Below are 23,593 nucleotides of genomic sequence, written 5' to 3'. Positions count from 1 at the left end.
TTGATGATGATAGTAATAACGAAATTAACAGTGATTTTTTAATTTATGAAATTAGTGGTAACCCTTTCATATCTGATGATAATTAAAGCAGTATTAATCATCAGTGGTCCTAGAAAATAAATGAAAATATTTTAATAAATAAACGATGAGTCTTATTAATAGTATTTTAGGTTTATAGGTTGTTCTACAACATTGAAGTTATGCAAGAAGATTCATAAAATTGTTATAAAATTATAGTTGTGAAAGAAGGTTCATAAAATTATTATAAAATTGAAGTTGTGCAAAAGATTTGTTATAAAATTGAAGTTGTGGAAAAAGATTTGTTGCAGCATTAAAAGGTAAAAAGATTTGTTATAAAATTGAAATTGTAAACGAGAAGTTTCCCATAATGAAAACGAGTCTTATTAATAATGTTAAGAAAGATATGAAAAATCAAATCAAATCAAAAAATTGGAAAACAAGATGAAAAATTTAAATAATCATTCCATAATTGAAATATAAATGGTTTGAAAAGAAAAGGAGATAAGAGGTTAGTACTGACTTAGACAACTTGAACTGATAACCAATATTATCCTGCATGAAACACTCAACAACAATAGCGAGATGAATATAGGAAATTAAAACTTAGTAAAATAAAAATAAATTTTGAAGAACTATAATCTGAAAGACCTGAACTGAAAGTTGAATTAATAGAATCATCATTTAAGGATAAATTATATTATATAGATAGATTACAGATTACAGATTATAGATTGCAGAATATAATCATCATTAAGAATTTAAAGTAGAAAACATTGGAGGATATAAAGACCCTATTGAATTCTTGCATGTGTGTGCTAGACTCGTCAAAATAAAATTAAAGATAGTTTCAAACTTTTTGAAGCGCTTAAAGTGAATATGTTATTTATGTGTAAATTTGAAAAATAAAACAAATAAAGGAACGTAACTTTCAAATAACAAGTGAAATAACATTTGAATTCACAACCTTAAATGAATTTTACAAAAACATTTTACACAGTATTTCACCAGTCCTGATTTTTGGGGTGCGATATCAAAAATAACAAAAATTATAATTATTAATTGATTACGACAATTTATTATTATATGCACAATTTCTTAATGTTTAAATCGATATGATGTACCATATAATAATTACTTTAAAATTTTATAAATGTATCATAATAACAAAAGTTCTTACGTAATGTGCATGGTTGCGAGTAATAAATATGAATGGGTTTTGAATCATCATATATCTTATGGAGAACTTACATTGAAATATATAAACAAAAAAATGAGAAATATTGTATAAAGAAGACGATTCCAATATTGGATACATTTTAGAAGTGTATTTAGAATATCCGAAAGAACTTCATAACAAACATACGGTTTTACTACTACTACTGTGAATAATAAGAAACTTCGAAAATTATTAGCAATACTTTATGATAAACAAAATTATATATTTCATTGTCAATATTCAAAGTAATATTTACTGCAAAGTTTTAAACATATAAAAATCAGTAAGATGATAGCATTTAAATAATTAGTATGCTTAAAGAAATATATAGACTTCAATACAGAAGTTTGATCGCAAGTAAAGAAGTATTTTTTTTTAAAAACACAAACAATTTATTTGGAACATTCGTGATAACGCAGAAACCAGAAAAGGGAGAAAAGCGAAACTTTGCACGAAAGAACTATAAGGAAGGGGACATCGTTTTACGTATTAAGCAACACTACCCAGTGAACAGTGTTACTATCCCAAAATAAAGTTATATTTTTTTTCAAACGGCACTACGTCAGATTTTTACATACTTCAAATCAACATGCTAAACGAAAACTTAAAATACCACATTTATTATTCAATGTTGCAAACTAAGGATGTTATAATATCACAAACATCCGAAGTTTGGAAGCCTCTATCTCACATATAGCACAACTAAGATGGACAAGACAATGCCCATTGGAAGTATCTTAGCGTTGAATGCTATTGTTATAGTATGACTTGTTTTGAATGAATAGCATCGAAGTTACAAGGATTTGGAAATTTGATTTTTTGAAAGGCTTTATTTAGAAAACATGTTTAGATATGTATCATATGTAATTACTTGTGTGATTTGCAACTGGCAATCAAATCATTTTACCGTTTATAACACTTGGATATCAAACCGTTCCGGAGATATGATAAACATGGATCAAGTTGGCAACACTGCTGTAAATGGCATATTTCTGGACAATATTTAAACTGATGGTTATTTTCCTTCTCTTTTATAGCATTGCAAGAATAACTTTTAGCAGATGTAATTACAACAGGTCCTCGCAATTACATGATTTAAGCAGTGTTGCAAACTTCAGCAACGTTTATCACATCTCCGAAACAGTTTGAGATATCGAACTGGTGTAAACGGCAAATTAATTTACACGTCCGTTGCAAACCACACAAGTAACTAGATATGATACTTATCTAAGCATGTTCTCGAAATGAAGCCTTTCGAAAAAATACAAATTTTCAAGCCCTTGTAACTTCGACGCTATTCAGTCAAAACAAGTCATAGCACGACCATAGTATGTAACTTTGTTTGATTCATTTTGTTACATATATTACCCACAATTCAAATCACTAGATAAGTCAACACGATTCGGTACTTTAATTTATACACTTAATTGCAAAAACTAACAATTGCATACCTTGGAAATTAGACTCGTCAAATATATAGAACAACTAACTTTTATTCTCAAAACTCCATGAATAATAATCTTTTTATTGTCATAGCAACACGAAAACAGCTAAACTATCTCTAGTTATAGCCACTACCATTACATGAATATCAATCTATCTCAACCTATATTCTACATTTTTTCTTATTCATAACATATTCGGCACTTTTAAGCACCGTTTCCCAAAATAGCTACAATTAGAAATGAAAGTAATTCACAGATGTCAGATATACAACATGTCAGATATACAATGTCGTTGTATATATGGCTCCCGACGAGGACTTATTAAATTAATTACAATTGAAGAAAGAATCCTGGACCGTTAAATATCTTACATACGTGGTTCCTTACTTTCCGAATAGCCCTCACATATATAAAATATAATACATATATATTAATTTCATTTTGTCTCAACAATAATCTTATATTCATGTAATAATCAATTTCATTTCAATTCTATAAAATTACCGACGAAGAGGACTTATTCAAAATACGATCCTTTTGCTGATTATTTAGGTCCTAAAATTGATTCTTTAATTCGGAGCTCATAGACAAATTACATTAAAATATATTGAAATGTTACATAACGTATTTCTTCCATTTGGGCATAATTAAGATAATTATAAAAGACTTTGAAAACACAATATTGATAAGTGAAGCAAATTACAAAGAAATCATACCAATATTCAAAATGAAACAAAACAAGACTTGATTAATATAACGGGATAATACAAATAAAGAAATTATGATATTAAAAACCAGCAAAGCTTATGTGGGTTAGAATACAATATAACGTGTTTCTATTTATTAATTTATTAAGGTATAAGTAGCATAATTTTGATAGGCAATATTCGTATTCATATTACAACGATTTTTTTCATACATTATGATTCTTGTTGATATGGATTAGTTAATTTCTGTGTAGAATTCATACAAAGTACGAATGACAAATGAAATCATTACGGTATTTCAAGTGAAACAAAACAAAAATCAATTAAATGTTTTCTCAGACGCCACAACATTAGCTTAAGTTATATTACCAAAGAATTCGGTTAAGTTACATTGCACGCCACAATCTTGTATACAGTCCTGCCTATTATGGATTCCTCCAGATCTTTGGTTTCTATTTTGAGAATTTCTGCCATTTATGAAATTGTTACGAAATCCATTTCGAGAAAAACTAGATGTACTGTTTCCTGACTTTTAAATGCTGTACGGTTACTATTTCTATTTCTTCTGAAATTGGGTTCGGTTTTATTACAGGTATAATTGAATCTATCATTACTTCTTACATTAGGACTACATTCTTCACGCACATTAATATTTCGGATTGGAATATGATTGGCTTGGCTTCGGTTGGTATTAGTTTGGTTTCGATTAGTGTCACTTTGCACCATCGATTGATTTTCAAAATTTTGTACTATCATAATTAGATGATTGAAATTAATGCATTGTGCAGAAATCAATATTTGCTGCAACCTAAAAGGTAACAATATTGTAAAATTTCTTGAGTAGAGCAATAAAATGTACTCGGGATTTGGACTTTTCCCTTCACCTTTTTATTATAAAAAGTTTATGTACACAAATTATAATAAGAAATTCCACTAATATTTTGGTAAGATTAGATAGGAACCCGGTGACCAAGCGTCGTGGGCTTTGAGGGAGGTACTCTCGGTGACCAAGCGTCGTGAGAGGGGTGTAGATTAGGTATCTCTCTCTCGGTGACCATGCGTCGTGCGAAAGAGGAAAGGAACCTGGTGACCAAGCTTCGTGGGTATAAGGATGGGTACCTCTCTGTGACCAAGCGTCGTGAGAGGGATTTTAGGTGTTTCGATCAATCCGGGAAGGTTGATGTTGGTCGAGGTGTGCAGGTCCTTTTTATCTTGTCTTGTCGGCTTCCTTCGTTGATTTTCGTCCTTCCGACTGTTGGCGATGGTGATCGACTCCTCTTCGGGACCGTCGTCTGTTTGTTATTATTTATTACTAACACATGTAGTTCACACGTGGTTATTGCATGACGCGTAGACATGCGAAACCTTCCACCCCCGGGGCGTAGAAAAAAATAAGCCACTGGATTTTTTTGTTTGTGCCCTCATGTGGAATCTGCATATTGGGCACAGTATACACTGTAAATGCACCACAACACTGAAACACAAAATCAAAGTTAAAAAACACTGGTCACTGATATCACTATTTGAAACACTAAAGTTTAAAATGAAAGTTGAAGTTGGAGCACTGACAGTTTGTCCTCTTAATCTAAGCAGGATCCGTATATTACGTCATCTCCCTCAAAGGAGAGGCTATCGAAGCTCTGGTGAGTACAGTAAATAGTTATAATTACGTCACTGATGGTAATGTTCGCAGTATATGTTATGAAGTTCGCACGTTATATGGTGCTATTATATAAAAAGTTTCTAATATGGGTCTAGTTCTTGCTAGTACTAGTTAATAGATGACAGAACACACTTAGAGAACGGTTAAGGTCAGTACTTTGATAATTGTAGTCACGCCGGAAAAAGGTTGACAATCAAAAGTCCTGATTTTCTGAACACTCTGTATATCTAGGTCAATATGTTAGTGACAGTTATATGATACGCAGCAGAGAAACGAAGATAAAAAAAATGTTGTAGCTGGCCTTGTAAAGTTCGTTCGCTCGAAGTCGAAAGAAACTGCTGGCTTGCAATTTTGTTCACTGAAGGAAATTGTAGGTATGGATGCTTGTTTATATGACAGAATGCAGGTTGGTTAGGAATTATAAGAGTAAAAAAAAGACAAGGGATTGCTTGCGATTTGAATACTAAGGTAGGTACTAGATTTGGTCACTTCAAATAGTTAGCTGTATCAGATGGTGTATCTTGTTTTATTCTATTCCAGGTTTTATTTCTTTGTCTGCCGCTGAAACATGAAGAGTGTGCTTCGCATGTCGCTCGTTTATATCTGCTGGGATGATGATACTCTTATTTTTGTCTTCTTTCTGTTCGGTTCGTCATCTTATCCGCTGCGTTCTTCATTTTCCTCGTGTGGTATGTGTTCCTGGTAAAATTTGATTCTATCGATGGAGATATTCTGTTCTCTATCCCTGAAATTATGGGGCATGCGAACTCGGTAGAAATTATTGTTTGGTTTTGAGATTATTGTAGCCGGTCCGCAGTATCTATCGGTCCATTGTGATGACTCTCCAATTCTTCGAAAGGGAAAGTAAATGAGTACTTTATCTCCAGTGTGAAAATTTTGTTTATGTCTTTTATCAAAGTACTTCTTTTGTTGTTCATGAACCTTCAGTAAGTTATGCCGTGTCTTTTCTCGAAGTTTTACGAGTTGGTCCCGTTCAAGCTGTAGCTGAGGGGTAATCTGTAGTTTGCAATCGCTGATTGTCCTAGGTTCGTATCCAAACATGAGAAAGAAGCTGGATTTCTTCGTTCCTAATTGAGCGAAACTATTTAAACCAAAAGAAATATGAGGTAATAACTTTGGCCATGTTTTGTGATTTTGTTGGACGAAAAATTTTAAGGAATTCTGCAGTGTTTTGTTCATGACTACGACTAATCCTATGTCTTGATGGTTGAAAGCAGGGCAAAAGTTAAATTCAAAGTTATATATCTCTGCTAATTTTTGAAGTTTCTTCGGTCTGTGCACAGGATGTCTGTCCAGATGAAGGAAACGAAAGGCGCCGAATTTCAGAAGTATTTCTTCCAATAAGAATTGTTCAATTGTGTCTGCCGTAATTCCATTAACAGCCTTTGTTACTATATAACGTGTACTTGTTTCGATGGCGACTAAAACATATTTTGGTTTCCCTTCTTCGTGCGGATCGGGACCTAAGCCGTCAAACATCCATCTTTCTCCTATATGACCTATCGGGTGGTGCAGAAGTTCACCTTGTTTTCTGGGTAGTTTTTTCAAGAGTTGGCACTCCCTACAGTTCTTGATTCTGAATGCCAAGTATGATTTCGTGTTTGGCATGTAGTATTTGTTAAGGATAGTTTTATATGTCTTTGAAAACCCAAAATGGGGAGCTGACGGGTCTTTATGAATAGACTCGAACCAATGTCCTGCCAAGCTTTTCGGATGCACAAAAGATGAAGTAGCCCAAGTTCTGGATGTTTTTGTGTACGATACAATATGTTGTCTTTTAATCGAAAATATTTGGCTGCCCTCGTGGTGGAACTTTTTGCTGGTTCTCCCCTTCTAAAACTGTTATAATATCAGCGTATGCGTCATCCTTACGCTGCTCTTCTCATAAGTTCTTCAAAGATCCTGAATATTCTATTTGGAGAATGGGTTCCTCTAGAGAATTGGATTTGTATGCATGTAGATCTTCGATTGCCTGATGTGGGTCCATAGGTTCTGAAGTATCACTGCTATTCTGCTCTAAGCGGCTGATGATATCAGCCGGATGTTTCTTTCCTTCGATGTGGCAGATATCGAAATTATACTCAGCTAAGAAAAGTTTATAGCGAGTGTATTTTCCTACTCTGTCCGGGTGAGTACGCAAAGAGGTTAGACATTTTGCGTCTGTAAACAAATTAAATTTACGATTGAGTAAGAAATATCTAAATTTGCGTAAAGCACATATAATAGCGTATAGTTCTTTCTGCCAGACCGAGCTCTTGGTCTCAGTTTTTGTGAGACGTCTGCTATAATAGGAAACGATTCTTTCTTCGTTAGTTTTGGGGTCATAACAGGCTAATAGCCCTCCGATCTAGTGAGAGGATGCGTCTGTGTACAGCCTTATCTCTAGCTTCTCGTCGAAATGACAGAGAGAAGGGGCTTTCAAAATGTCTTCTTTCAGCTTCTCGAATAATTCGTCATATTTTTCGGTCCATTTAAATTTGGCATTTTTAGTAAGAAGCTGTTGGAAAGGTTCTATCTTGGTCGTGAAGTCCTTGAGATGACTTCGTAAATAAGAACAGAGGCCAATAAAGCTCTTAAGTATGCGTTTGGTAGTCGGCTTTTTAAAATTCTTGATCTTCTTTGCTATTTTTGGTGAGATGCTTATCTTCTCTCCGGATACAAGGAATCCTAATACTAGGAGTTCTCTATATAACAGGTGCGTCTTCTTCGGGTTGGCTCGGAAGTCGTGTTTCCTTAATTTTTGAAATAAAAGCTCCAAATCTGAGAGTTGTTGTTCCCACGTATAAGAACCTATGACGATGTCATCTGCAAAATTGGTTATGCGTTTTGGTAAGCCGTCTAATAGCATTTTTATTACTATGGTTAAAGATTGGGAAGAGGAACAATGACCCATTACGCATCTAAGGAATTTATAACTTTTGCGTGTATGATTTACCTCGAAAGTCATGTATTTAGTGCTTTTTGGATGCAATTTTATTTGGAAGTACGACTGCGAAATGTCCAAGGTTGAAATTAGGTTTTTCCCTTTTAAAACCTGTAAAACGTCCTCTGTATTTTGAAACGGTATTCTTAAGTATTTTGTATAGCTATTACATGCCTGGAGATTCAACACAAGCCTGAAATCTTAACTGTTTGGCTCTTTGATCGCAATTAAAGGTAAGGAGAAATTACTAGTCTGTGTCTCTGTTATGATTTTGGCATCTAACAGCTGTTGTATCTGCTTATCAATTTGATCTCTTATCCCTAATGAAATTGGTGGGAAACGGTGATGAAATGACGCACTTTTATCTATGCGAATTTTGTGTTCATATCCTCTAAAATAGCCTATATCCTCTGGGCTTACGAAAAACATCCCTGTATTTGTACAATAAGTTGGTTACAGCTATTCGCTGGTATTCCGGTAAATCCGGATTTATATCAAAAAGGTTAATGTTAAAAGTTTTAGCGGTTTGTCTTAATCTTTCCTTTATCTCTTCTTGAGTACGAAATTAGTGCGCTTTCTTTTCGTCTTCTTCTATTGTAAATGAAAATTCTTCCACGCCCTCCACTGGTGTACCTTTATTTAGCGTTATTATTTGTGCCGTGGGATTGGAAATTAGTAACGTAAGGTCGTTACTCGGTACTCTCATGGTCATTGCCTGTAAGCCGTATCGGTCTAATAATGATTGTAGTGGAGTAATGTAAAATGCAACGTCATGAATTGTTTCTCTTTGAATCGATACTGAGAAGTAGAAATGTGATTTCGCCGGAATCGTAACTTTACTTGCTGTGATGACGTTTGCATTCCTTTGCAAGTGCAAAGAGTGAGTAGTGTCTCGTGACATTTCTTCCGATTCTTGTTTTTCCATTGGAAACGTAGGTTTCCTAGGTTTTCTGTATAATGATATGGATTTATTCTCCAAGTCTATTTGAGAGAAAAGCCTTGTGAGAATATCATTCCCCAAAATCGGATTAAAGTCAGCATCTATGATGCGGAAGTAATGTGAGAAGGTGGTGTTGCCAATTTTAAATTTAATTAAAGCTATTTCTTTAAAGTTAGAACTTCGTTGGCAATGCCCTTGATACGAGTTTGAAATGGTATTAGCTTACATTTTGGGGTACGTCCCGTCTTGACCATAGACTAAGACTAGAACCCGTATCTATTATAGCTGGTAGACTGTTTGTATTTACATTAATATTGAGCAATAGTTTATTATTTTCTATTCCCAGCTTAACATGTTCATTATTGGTCGTCTGGGTGAAAAATTTGGCGTCCGTGTCCTTAAAAGTTTCCGCTGTTGCCTGCTCTTCTTGATTGCTATCACATTTTAATTGTGGTGGTCTGTGTGGCCCGCGCCGACTCTTCAGAAATGGCCCGCGAGGCTTGACTTTGGCCTGCGATCCCATTTATGCGTTTCCCTGGTTGGAATTTTTTGGATTATTCCAACACGTGGATGCTCCGTGGTTCTTTTTATAACAAATTGAACAGACTGATATTTTGTCGCCTTTTACAAAATTGTTCTTTTTTCTACCACCGTTACTTCCTTTATTAGTATTCTTCGCATCCGCTTTTTGTCCGTTTCCTTTACGATTTTTCCTCCGTTGTTGCGCCTATAATTGGTCTTCATGGCATTCTGTGCCACCATTAATGATAACTCAGCCATTTGATTAGCTAATTTGGTGAGGTCCGTGTGAGGAAGTTGTGAGGGCGGGTTTTGACTTTGGTGGGGGTGCGGATTCGAAACTTCAGGTGCAGAGGAAGTTGACTGTGGAGGGGAAATATTCTGTAATGGAGGTGCGGAAGGCAACGATTGGCAAGTAGGCTGTTGCATATAGGCTGGTAAGTATGAATTAGAATTCGTTTGGCTATAATGGTTGTACAAAGGGAGTGATGAGGGGCGGTTAGATTGGCCGATTAAAGAATGAATTGCCTGTGACAATTCTACATAATTCCTCTTCTGCATGAGATCCTGAGCTTTTTTCAGTTCGTGGAATCGATCCTGCAGCCGTTGGATTATTAGAAAGGATTCTAACGCTATCTTTTGCAGCAAATTTCTTTGTAGTCCTAACGAAAGAAAATGAATTTTCTGTTCCTCTGAAGCTTCTGGCATTAGCTGTCTAATAGCCCTCAATTTCCTTAAGAAATATGAATCGACAGATTCATTTTCGTTTTGTTGAATTTGGAAAATTTCTAATTCCGCCTTATACGCTGGTAAATTTGGGCGGGACAGAGAAATTAATTTGGTTTTCAGTTGTTCGTAATTTAGTGTGTCGAATTGATTCAGATTTTGCAATTGTAAGACAAAGTCGAGAGCTACGTCCTGCAGATACATAGGAAGAATTTCTTTTTTCTTTTCGGGGGTCCAAGCCTGAAGTAAAGCCAAATGATCAAACAGCATGAAAAATCGACCGGGATCGTCTGTACTGTGACCAGAGTATCTAGTTAAGTGAGGAATATTAAGAGGTATACCGGAGCCTGATTCTGCCATATTGTTATCGCCTTCTTTACATGTATTTTTCCCAGATCTAGTTGTCAGCATAAATACCTGCCAGCCTGTAACGAATCAATCTACCGTTAAGAGGAATGAGAGTATTTATAATAATACGGATACTATCTTTTATATGATCCTGCTTTTAGTAACACTTACACTGTATTGTCTAAAAGTTTCTAAGTCTGTTTTCGTTAATAAAAAGAGTGTCCCGTAGGAAAGCCCTTTTAGTGTCTGTAAATAGACGCCGACGCATCTACCATGTAAAATTTCTTGGGTAGAGCAATAAAATGTACTCGGGATTTGGACTTTTCCCTTCACCTTTTTATTATAAAAAGTTTATGTACACAAATTATAATAAGAAATTCCACTAATATTTTGGTAAGATTAGATAGGAACCCGGTGACCAAGCGTCGTGGGCTTTGAGGTGAGGTGCTCTCGGTGACCAAGCGTCGTGAGAGGGGTGTAGATTAGGTATCTCTCTCTCGGTGACCGTGCGTCGTGAGAAAGAGGAAAGGAACCCGGTGACCAAGCGTCGTGGGTATAAGGATGGGTACCTCTCTGTGACCAAGCGTCGTGAGAGGGGTTTTAGGTGTTTCGATCAATCCGGGAAGATTGATGTTGGTCGAGGTGTGCAGGTCCTTTTTATCCTGTCTTGTCGGCTTCCTTCCTTGATTTTCGTCCTTCCGACTGTTGGCGATGGTGATCGACTCCTCTTCGGGACCGTCGTCTGTTTGTTATTATTTATCACTAACACATGTAGTTCACACGTGGTTATTGCATGACGCGTAGACATGCGGAACCTTACAATATCCAGATCGATGCTATGATTCGTGATTCCTGTTGATATGGATTAATTAACTTCAACTCATTATATACGGAAATCACAAAATCAGTAAGATTCTTATCACTTTTGGGATTATATCGTCTATTTCGAACCAAAGCGTCTCGGTTTGCCAACATAAAATCATTCTCAAAATTGGAAAGCAGTGCATTCTTAAAGTCTAAGTAATTGCGTAAACTTTCCTTGATCGCTTTGAAACAGGCAGAGCACGATGGTAACAAAACGTGTGGTAAAATCTTAAGAAATTTGCATCTGTTTACCCCAATTAAATCGCATTCTTCTTCGAACTTTTCTAAGAGTACAGTTGCAGGTATGTCTTCTGACCTTTCACTAAATTTCGTTAAAGACCTTATTTCACTAAATCTGAAATGGTGATGATTATGAGACTGTTTCAAATGATTAGACTTTATGTATCTGGTTTTCCGGCAATGTGATGAATACGGTCTTCTTTCTTCTTTCCCTGTGCTAGAAGCACTATCATCCCTCTCAGTACAGCTTTCCGGTATATCACTTTCTTTCAAAGCTCATCTGGGTTCATTTGGCCTAAGGTCGGTATTGGTGATCTGATCAGGATTATCATTTATGGTAATGATCCTTTCCTTGATAGTATTTATTTTTTCCTGTAATACTTTAATTTGGTTGCTATGCTCATTAACTTGCGTTTCAACCACTTCCACTTAACAATGTACAATTATAAATCTGGGCAAAATTTGTTCCATCCTACAGTCTATTCGTTCACTGTGTTTGCTGTGTCAGTTGGTCAAATTTAGTATTCATTTGCTGGGTAATTTGTTAAAATTTGCTATCCATTTGCTGAAACCTAGTATCCATCTGTTGTGTTTGCTGAGTCCGTTGCTGTGTTTGCTGTGTCAGTTGCTCAAATTTAGTATTTATTTGCTGTGACAAGGATTGGCCTAGCTGTTTTATAAGGTCAACCACATTCGTTGATGCATTCGATCCTGGTGTTCCAACATCACCAACTTCATCATTATTACTTTCGACTCTGGGTAAATCCATCTTAATATTCCTATAAATTTTCCTTTTACTTCTTAATAAAATGTATTCCGTGTTGACGGTTATTTATGGGATTGCTTACTTTACTTTTCACAAATCTCAAGGTTTCTTGGCGGAAAATACCATCTAATATATTATGTAACGTTATTTATGATTCCTTTTGTTACATATATTGCCCATAATTCGAATTACTAGATAAATCAACACGATTCGGTACTTTAATTTATATACTTAATTGCAAAAACTAACAATTGCATACATTGGAAATTAGGCTTGTCAAATATATAGAACAACTAACTTTTATTCTCAAAACTTCATGAATAATAATCTTTTTATTGTCATAGCAACACGAAAACAGCTAAACTATCTCTAGTTATAGCCACTACCATTACATGAATATCATCTATCTCAATCTATATTCCACATTTTCTTCATCTTCATAACATATTGTGCACTTTTAAGCACCATTGCACCAAATAGCTACAATTAGAAATGAAAGTAATTCATAGATGTCAGATATACAATATGTCAGATATACAATATCGTTGTAAGTATCCAACGCTAAGATACTTCCAATGTCCATTGTCTTGTCCATCTCCGTAGTGTTGTTTGTGTGATAGAGGCTTCCAAACTTTGGATGTTTGTGATATTATAACATCCTTAGTTTGCAACACTGAATAATAAATGTGGTATTTTAAGTTTTCATTTAACAAGGTGTTTTGAAATATGTAATAATCTGTCGTAATGCCATTTGAAAAATATAACTTTATACTAGGATGGCAACACTGTTCACTGGGTGGTGTTGTATAATACGTACTTTTCTCGCTTTTCTGGTTTCTATCACAGATGTTCCAGATAAATGTTCCACCTTATATATATATATATATATATATATATATATATATATATATATATATATATATATATATATATATATGTGTGTGTGTGTGTGTGTGTGTGTGTGTTTGTGTTAACCTGTACACATATCTGATTAAGGAGAAAATAACAAATGTGGGGAAATTTAAAGATGAGCTCAAAAGTTGTAGGTATAAAATAAAAAATGTATGCTATTCAGAAAATGAAGATATAGATTGTGAAAATGATGTAAATTTAAAGAAAAACAAATCAGAAAAAAATAATAAAATAAAACATGGATAAAACAAAAATAACATTCAAAGATTGTGAAGAATGTCTAGTAGAAAATTAAAACTTGTACAAATACAAAATGCTGTTCAAAGTAAAAAGTATAATGTTTCTAAGTGGAAGAAAATTAATTAGTATTAAGCGCGTACGATGATAAAATATATTTATTAGAAGACGGAATATACACTCTGGATTGGAGACATTACAAAATAGACTTAAGGATTAGAACATGATTATAACTGAATAAAAAAGAAAAGTGAAAGAGAGAATAAAAGATTTAAAAATTGTGATTAGGTTTAAATTTAGTTATAATTAGGTATATTTTTCATGACTTTTATGTAAGGTTTAAGTTTTGATGTAAGTAATTAAATATGATTTTTCATGACATTTATGCTATAAAGATCTATGTGATGTGCAATGTATAAAATCACCTACTCAAATTATTATATGCTAAAAGAATAAAACAAAATTAGGAATTTTATGTAGAAAATATTTCGTCCGAAAATGCACTTTTTCATTTATTATATAAGATCATTTAGTTCGAAAACCACAAAATTTAAAGATTTTTATTTATAGAAAATATCTCGCCAGAAAATCTTGTATTCATGCATTACGAAACCAATCTAATTTAATAATAGAGGATTTGGGCTAGTATTTTAAAAAAATATGATTTGTAAATTTTATATATAAAATCATTTAAAAATCAGGGGTGGGTTTAGAGTATCACTAATATATCTACTGCTGTTTTATCCTGGAACATTTCTTCCTGGGAATGATAATATAAACTCCAGGAATAACATCGATGGATATTCTATATGCCCGAATTAAAATATACCAATAAGAAATTTGAGTAACGGGAGCATCAATAGAGATAGAATCGTCTGGTTTTGTTTTTCGGAAAGAGAAAGGAATAGAATTTTATCTCCAGCAAAAAATTTCAGTAAACTCGCCTCAATACACCTCCATGTGTTCTCCTTTTGTTGCTCGGTAAACACCAAGGCGGTACTCAACCCCCTTCAGGTGTTCCGTAACATTGAAAGTGTCACAGATCCAAAAGCATCGATAGTTCTTTGTCTTAGATCATTCAGATCTTGAGCTTGAGTCTGCTATATAAAATTCTTAGCGTATTCCCAAAGAAAAAAGTCCGGGGATCAAGTCGGACAATCTCGGGGGCCAAAAATAGTTATCTAAAAATTCTCTCACGGAATGGGCTTAATCGGGAGGAGCTCCGTCTTGTCGGAACACGTATCCCTATGGCATGCGAGGTACAGCTTAATTTTCCAACAGTGCCACGTTGCTCCTCTAATTGTCGCCTCTTAAAAGAAGAATGGGCCTATGACAGAAAATCTTTAGTCAGCGTACACCAGAAGTTTAATTGTGGTCTGTTGCGTTCATGTTCCACAAATTGATATAGATTTTCCTCCCCCCATGTCCTGCAGTTGTGCCTGTGAAGCTTACCTGACGTATGAAAGATGGCTTCGTCAGGAAAAGCTACCATTTTAAGGAAATAATTGTCCTCATCAAAGTACAACAGCATTTCAATAGCGAATTCATATTTGGAAGGCTTGTCATTAAACAAGTTTTTGAACAAACTGTAGCTTGTAGGCTCTGGGACGTAACCTTTTATGCACGATATCATGCACAATCGAACGCGTAATTCGCAATTGTGTACTCACACGCCTTATCGATTTGTGTGGACTTCGCTGAAAGGCTTCCTGAACTGTCTCTATTTCATTCATGTCTTTTTTTCTCACTGGAACACAGTGTCAGTTTCAAGCAATTGGGCCATCCAACAATGCAATGACGGTCTGGTCATTCCTGTGGGTATTTGTCTCAATTTTCTCTACACGGTTACAGGGGACTAGAATCTGCGAATCAAAAAGCAGCGCTCCACTTTCTGACGAATACTAAAGGAAGCAATTTTGCTTACGAGTAATATGCATGTGTGAAGCCCTGTTGTGTTCAATCGTTTGCTGAGCGTAAAAGCTTCTTTCCCACTATAACCTTTTGTAGAACAACATGACTGTATTAAAACAACATGATCGTGTTTAATTCCATTTTTCACTTAAAAGTTTCATATGATACATTTTCAACCGAAAAGGGAAATTGAAAAAAATAACTCCATTAAGCAAATATAGTAAAGCTTAATATTATAAAATAAAATCGTTATTAAACACGTCTTTCCGTAAATTGATCAGACTCAGTTTGTGGTTTAGCATGTTTCTCTTTTGATAGCTAGTAACTCATTACCACGTGATCTAACTCACCTGCGTGTTTTTATGGTCTCGTTCGCAGCAACGGTGAAACAACGTTTAACTGCTGCTCAAACAAGTCAATCCTGATGGTGTCTCTTCTACACGTTAAAGAAATAAAATTCTAGATCAAATATTTAGTTTTTGTTTTCTTTACCTTGTTTCGAGTATGTGCAGTGAAGTAAGTTCAAAATTAAATTAACAGCTTCTTCCCATCCATCTTCGGAATGCCACGAAGCCAGAGGTTCGTAGTGAACAAAATTAGCGGGATGGCTGTTGATGATGTCGTTTAGAAAGTTTGACCCAGAACGAAATTTTGTTACGATGATGTTTCTTTTTCGCGTATCTTCTCCATCTGCAGAAAACAACAAAATATAGTTGAAACTTGGCTCTTATTTCCTGTAAATTTTATAAATATATGGGTCTATAAATAATTTGTTTCAACATATTCGGTTTAATGTTTTAAATTTGAAATCAAATTGAATTCAAATACACGCTTATAATAATTTCAAAATTATATTTCTTAGAAATTATAAAATCATAATTCAACATGTAACAATAATAGAACTCTCTTTAGAGGGTATCTAGCGAACACCATCGAATTTCTATTACATTTGTCTAATTTCTATTACATTTCTATTACACGAATTTCTATTACGTTTATATTTGTCAGCTGTTCCTTATCTGTCTTCATAGTAGGTCTACTTAAAACTTCGTAGTGTGCAAAATATTATATTAGCTCATGATACATGTATCTAATATGTGTTTAAAAATTTTAAGTCGTAAATTCTTTCTTATTCGTAATAATAACTTTTGTGAGTAGTTACCTTTCAGGTTAGGGAGATTCGTTTGCAATTCTTTCCTTATAGCATCTTCCTGTTGTTTTAAGTAAATCTGCATGTATTCATATGAGATGTCAGAATTTAAGAAATGTAAGCGGATTTCGTCCCATGAATTTTCCTGAAACCCAATACAGACAGATGTATTACCATTAAACCTAAACAGACCCTACTACAAAACAATTTCTCTCTAGAAAAGGAAATGTAAATTAAAATGTTACATCAAAACGAAGTAAGTTTCAATGAAGTTATTAATAACTCTTTTAGATCAATTAACTTTAATTGAAATCACCACCTTTACCTGTAGTCAAAATGACATAATACTATTTCGCTTTTGTGTTCTGAGATATTTCAACTCATGTTCTGTATGTCCAATACTGCTGATATATTGAGATACAAAAACAGGTGAAAATTAGGGATGGCATCGAGACGAAACAGGACATGATTTCATATAGTTCTTGTCGACAAATAGCTGTCTGAGTCTCGTCTAGAGTTGAAAATCGTCTTCTCAGTCTAGACAGATGCTTGTCTCGATCTTTGTCTGAGTATTGAGGGCCAAATTTTGATCTTATCTCGACAGCTCTGAAATAAATTATCTGAAGTTAAATATGTATTAATTAGCATAATCTCATAGCTTCTAATTTCCTTTATTATTTTTCACTTTATTCTTGACTGTAGAATTATCATAGACCGTTACTCCTTCGTAGCTAAGTGTCTTATAATCATACCTTTTGCACATAATCCCTATTGAGTATTGTTTACCATGTTTATCTTAGTTCATTAACCTTTGGGATAAACATGGTAAAACTCTCATATTATTTAGATTCCACTTTAGGCAATAGATCTTGTATCATATACGTGAGTGGTGAAAAGGAAACTGTAAGAATCAACTCCAATTTATAGTTTAATTCTTGTCTGTTGAGTCGGTGTTGTTCAATACCCGTGTCGTGCCAGGATAACACAGTAGATACCATTAAAACTATATTCAATCGAATTGTATTGTAAATTTTACGTATTTTCATTATTATCCATTACGTTCTTCTTTGACTGCCTGGTCTGTTCACTAACAAGAAATCACGTTCATTATCTTAAAAAATATTAGTACGAAAACAATAAATTACTACTAAAATATATTGTATTTCAAAAGGATAAAATACTTTATTATCATTTTAGTTTTCCGACCTTACACTTTATAACACATATTTCCTGCATGATCCCAGGTTGGATCTCTTAACGTGTTAAATTCAAACTCCGTAAGTCGGATCCAACTTTAAATATACGGTATGCAATTTGTATACTATAGACCTATATATATATATTGATTTCCTTCTTCCGCCTAACGGTATGACAAATTTCAAATTATCAGGTGTATTCGTGTTTGTAGTGGAGTAAAATTTTGAATTTTGATCCTTTTAGATATAATCATGAAGAAAACATACATTATGCAGAATACAATAAAGAAAATCAAATTTAAAGATTCCAACACAATGTGTAATGAGTAATTGCCTAGAAAAATGAACATTTGATGCTTCAGATCAAAGGAAATGGCATTTTTTCCACAACGAAGCTAATTAGAATATTTTGTAGGTAATACATGTGCATGTGAAACTTAAACAAACATAAATGAAAATGCATTTTAAATTATTTTCTTATGATAAAATGTGATCGAAAACTCCCCTCCGTAGACGGTCTCCTGCTAATTTCTGCAGAAAAGAGGTATTGTTTAGTAGTTAAAATTACATTATTCTTACTATAAAAAGCTTATTATATTCTTCAAAATTTAATCAACATTATGTTTTTAGAACGAAATCACTTGTTAAATACATAATATTGTTTTATTTGAAAGTAATTCTTATGTCTCCGTAAAATTATCTTACTCCGCGGACTAAAATATACGAGGGCTGTCTAAAAAGTATTCGACCTTTGGCCAGAAAAATAGTTGCGAATACCTGACAGATTTGGGACCCTAATTCCCTTCAAAGTAGGCCCCTTGTGCTTCCACACACTTAGCCCACCGATCCTTCCACTGCTGGAAACACCGCTGGAAGTCTTCTTCTGGAATGTTGTTCAGCTCCGTCGTCGTGTTACGCATTATGTCTTCTCTACTCTCAAAACGGGATCCCTTCAGAGGCGTCTTCAATTTTGGAAACAACCGGAAGTCACAAGGAGCCAGGTTTGGAGAGTAGGGAGGTTGGCGAACGGTTGTAATTCCATGTTTGGCTAAGAACGTGTGGATCAATTGGGATGAATGTGTTGGGGCGTTGCCATGATGGACGTGCCAGTTCTTCGCTGTCCACATGTCTGGTCTTTTGCGCCGGTCTGCGTCACGGAGTCGCCTGAGAACATCTTGATAGTACTCCTTTGTCACTGTTTGTCTTTCCAGTGCGTACTCGTGATGCACAATTCCACGGGCATCGAAGAAAACAGTCAGCAACACCTTGATTTTGCTTCGCACCTGCCGCGCTTTCTTCGGCCTTGGAGAATCGGGATGCTTCCATTGAGACGATTGTTGTTTTGTTTCTGGGTCGTACCCGTACACCCATGACTCATCTCCAGTTATCACGGAATTCAGATACCCAGGATCAGTGTTGGTGGTGTCCAGAAGGTCCTGTGCAACTTCAAAACGGGTGTCTTTTTGTTCCTGAGACAACAACTTGGGTACAAATTTAGCAGCAACTCGTTTCATGTTCAAATCGTCACGCAAAATTGCATGTGCAGAATCTTTACTCACTCCAACATCTTCTTCAATCTCCCGCACTGTCCAACGGCGATCTGCCATCACCAAATTTCGCACCCGCTCAACAACAGCTGCATTCCGAGCAGTTTGGAGCCTGCCGCTACGCTGCTCACTCTCGACTGATGTGCGGCCATCTTTGAATCGGTTGAACCATTGTTTAATTTGTGTTACACCCATCGCATATTCTCCAAACACCTGCTGAATCTTACGAATTGTTTGGCTTTGAGAATCACCCAGCCTTTGACAGAATTTGATGCAGTATCTTTGCTCAATTCGTTCAGTCATTTTGCGAGAAACACTAAATCCGACGAACACTACCAACAGCACCTCACTTCGCGACCACCAGCTCACGACTGGCACACGCGAACGTGGTGAAAAAATTCAAGCATGCGCATTAAGGTTTCTCCTTCCACCATGCACGGTGGCGCCGCCTGAGAATCACTACTTTGCGTGGAAAAAATTAAGGTCGGATACTTTTTAGACAGGCCTCGTATTTTTGTATTTTCATCCATTAGAGTGTACCCATTGTGTTTCACTTTTCTTGTGCGTACACTGAGTCAGTCATGTTAGTTTCACAGAGGATTGTTGGTACTCCGTAAGTGATATTTATTTTGTTACGTTTAATTGCGTATTTACCAGAAGTTGTCAAGAGACAAGCTGGAGTTACATACTTCGTGGAAATTTATGCTTATATACTATAAATCCACAAGATTTATGATAGTTAACATGGTCTATCCCAAAAGCTCAAATTATAACTTCTAAACTGGAGGAAAAGAAATCGAAAACGTGATTTTTGTATCCTCGGTGATCATGACAATTTGACTACGATGTCCACGGAGGGTAATATTGATATAAAGTACCAACAGAGTTAAGAGAGACTTGAAGTGAATTAAATAACTTGAACTTTACTTGCAAAACCACAAATCTTGTTACCTTTAGAAAAGTAGATTTCAAGTGGCTTGCATGTACGTAAGTCTGTGATGGCTATTTATTTCTATTCAATGATAATTTATTTATAACCATTATTATTAATCTTTAGTGTTCATTAAATAGTCACAAAAGATAAGTTGTGCAATCTGCTACAAAGTTAACTGCAGTTTGTCCTATAATAATATTGTGAGATCTCTTCTAGTTAATTTTGCCAATGTTCTACATGAGAAAATCACTTTACAGCTAAATGTGTAAGTAGAAAAGTAGTAAGAAACATAAACACATAAATAAAGAAAAACGTATAGTATATACAAAGATTCTTTAAATAATCGCTTAAGTTACAACGCTTTATCAGTTTCCAAAAATCTTTAAGATTCAAATTTCGAAATTTTCTGTATTTTTTAAGAGTTAATACTGGAAAATTAATAAACTTCTGGTTTGTAAGAATAGTCATATATATAGGAAAACCTGCTAAAGAATTGTATACATAGTTCTGATTCGTAAGAAAGACAGTTGAACAAATTTCCTCTTTCTTGTTAAAAGAAGTACATATCTAATTAAAAACGAAAATTGTAAGAATTTTGGAAAGTTTTGAACATATTCCTACATGTATTTCTAGGTTTAAGACGCTTTTCTTGAAACAACCTATGTAGCTGAGTAAAATTTTTCCCGAACACGAATAAAAAATGTAATGCTGAATAAAATTTAACGAGATACAAGAGTAAATTGTCTGTAGGTAGCTGTGTCTCCTAGTCTTTACATGCCAAACAGATAACTATAGCCTCTTACTAACTTCAGACATATAATCATGTTACTTTCATTAGGTATTATACTATATTATGTAGTATTATGGTAGGTAAGCTACACAGAACTATTATAGTAGGAAGATATTATATGTGTTTTAATTAGCTTTGTTTCCATTTAGCTTGAACATGACTCGAAAGAAAACAAATAGAAATAAATGCTCCAGGTATGTTATAATATAATGAAGGAAACAGAACTTAAGTATGCGAATAGCCAGAGAAAGAACTGCAACTGATCCTTTTCTATGTGAGCGAGTAAAGAGAAGGAAAGAGAAATATCTTATTAAAGAAAAGCAGAAGGCAAGATAAAATCAATAAACAAGGTAAAAATTGGTGGAGATGTTCAGAATATCATTCTAATCAACTCACTCAAAGTCCCAAAAAATCCAGTTTGGGGAAATCGACAAATGACGCCATTAATGTGGCAGCCGACCGAATTCAATCCTTAAATTTTAAAACGTTATATCTACTCGGTATTTCAAGATAGAAACTTCGTTTTCGCTTTATTTTGCAGAAAACATATTTGAAATTGTTATTTACAACGGTTACTTGTCTTATATTGACACTGCTTTCAAATAGAGGACGTCAAAGTGAAAATAATGTGCATTCTAGATCCATTTTTTTGAGATTTAACTGTAAATAATTTGGAAAGGGGTACATATACGAGAAAATATCTTGAAATAATAGTTATTCGTCGTTTCAAGAGCTTTCTAACGAGTTCGGTCATTGTTGTATCTCTAAAACTAACGGAGATATTCAATTTTATGTGAAACAAGCTGTAATCTCTTATTAAATTAATTGTGATGTTGTAGGGGTTAAAGACCAGTTTGTAGGGGTAAAAGTTTAGTGAAATCTACACAAAGTTAGTGATTTTTCGTAACTCAGTGGGCAAAACCCTTACCAACATCCCCCAAAACCCAAAAGTCTTCGCCGCTCCAACGTTTGCGTCATTCAATATGACTGCCGCATGTAAGGGTTTATAAGTTAGCCTTTGATCCGGAAATTTCGAAAAAACACGTTGAAGATTGGTGGAAATATACTGAGAAGCGTTCTAATTGACATATTGCATCCATTTTAGGGAAAGCTGCCAAAAAACTGACGCCATCTTGGGAATTGGGGTGTAGCTTTGAAATTAGCAGTCGGATAAAACTATTTCTCGGGCCAAATTAATATTTTAAGGCCAGATTACGTAACTAAAAGATTAACTTCAAATAAAAGCCGTCATTTAGTGCTTCTTGACCACTTTAATTGAATTATGTAATATGATAGTGAAGTAAAAAATAAAATTAAAAGTTTTGGTAAACATCTTTACAGTAGAATAATTAGAAGTAAATATGTAGTTTGGAAATACTGACCGAAACGGTGTTTTCTGAATCTATATAATAGTAATGTCCTACTTGAGTCACACGATGAGAGCCGAAAGAAACACTGATTGTACTAAGTTTTTTGTAATAGAAATCAGAGCATTCACAATTATTGTTATTCTATAAAATTGTTGAAAATATTTTGATGTTACACTTCAGCGTCTACTGTTTCATTCTTCTCAGCATTGTCAGAATGGCTCGGTTCTGGTATCCGTGGCCGGCCCAGTATTCACACATCGTAGACAATTTCTCAGGCTTGCATTTTCCTTCACACCCAGATTTACAATTGCGGGAGATGATATGTAAGACATTGTCCGGCGCTGCATCTAGCTCGCTGAGAACGGGTTTATGACAACCGTTCTTCAGCGTCCAACCCCATTGTGTTGGAGGTAAATGCACATCCTTCCGCTCTTGAATCTAGCAGATAAATAAACAAACGAAAAAGTAACTATAAATATTTACGTATATATAAAAACGAAAAAAATAACTATAAAGGAGCTAAATGCAGAATATTGTGTGGATATGAATTTGAGTAAAAAAGGGGAGAACTGATGGAGCAGTATAATATTCATGAATGTATTTTTTGAGTGCTATTCTTATTTGTGATTTTTACTGTCAGAACTAGCCACCGGACCTTGCAGAGTCACGACGGCTCACCTCGCCTCGACCAGAAATATAAAAGGCACAAAAATGAGACAAAACAATTTTTGTTTGATTCGAACTGGAAACATGCTGTTCTAAACAAGGGAATGAGTGAAAAATTTTGTTTGTTTCCAGAAAAAAAAGAGAGAAAAGTAAACTAACTTGAATTTAAGCCTCACCTGCTCACAAACTCCATAGAAATGTTACTTTCCTGCAAAGGAGTAGGTGGAAGAATCGCCAAATCAAATGTTGATTTCAGAGATAGCTTTGCTACTTTGCAAACAGTTGATGCCTTGCTTGGTCCAAATTTCCATTAATATCACATCCATATACAAAGCATGAAAGAAAACGGGGGGAAAAAGAAAACCAAACAATTACGAAAAAACAAAAAAACTACTGTTAGTAGTTAACGAAAAAGAACTGCATGTAGTGTAGAGGAGTCGCTAAAATTAATTTTCTTTTAACGAGGGCGATTACTAAACAA

General features: G+C 34.7%; 1 protein-coding gene across 2 annotated transcripts in view; it reads right to left on the bottom strand.

Annotated features, from left to right (window-relative positions):
- The window catches only part of LOC145690536 (carbohydrate sulfotransferase 6-like), a 134,761-nt gene that overhangs the window by 63,811 nt on the left and 47,357 nt on the right, over nucleotides 1-23,593 (bottom strand). For both annotated transcript variants that reach the window (XM_081765505.1, XM_081765506.1), the window contains exons 3-4: nucleotides 16,622-16,754; nucleotides 15,952-16,149 (exon numbers count right to left, since the gene is read on the bottom strand). In XM_081765505.1, coding sequence (XP_081621631.1) covers nucleotides 15,952-16,149; nucleotides 16,622-16,754 — 331 coding nt within the window. The remainder of the gene's footprint in view (nucleotides 1-15,951; nucleotides 16,150-16,621; nucleotides 16,755-23,593) is intronic.

The sequence above is a fragment of the Thermobia domestica genome, chromosome 7 (assembly GCF_964235325.1).
Source record: "Thermobia domestica chromosome 7, izTheDome1.hap1.1, whole genome shotgun sequence".
NCBI classification, from domain to species: domain Eukaryota; kingdom Metazoa; phylum Arthropoda; class Insecta; order Zygentoma; family Lepismatidae; genus Thermobia; species Thermobia domestica.
Note: the sequence above shows the minus strand (reverse complement) of the source record. Positions and strands in the feature narration are given on the sequence as shown.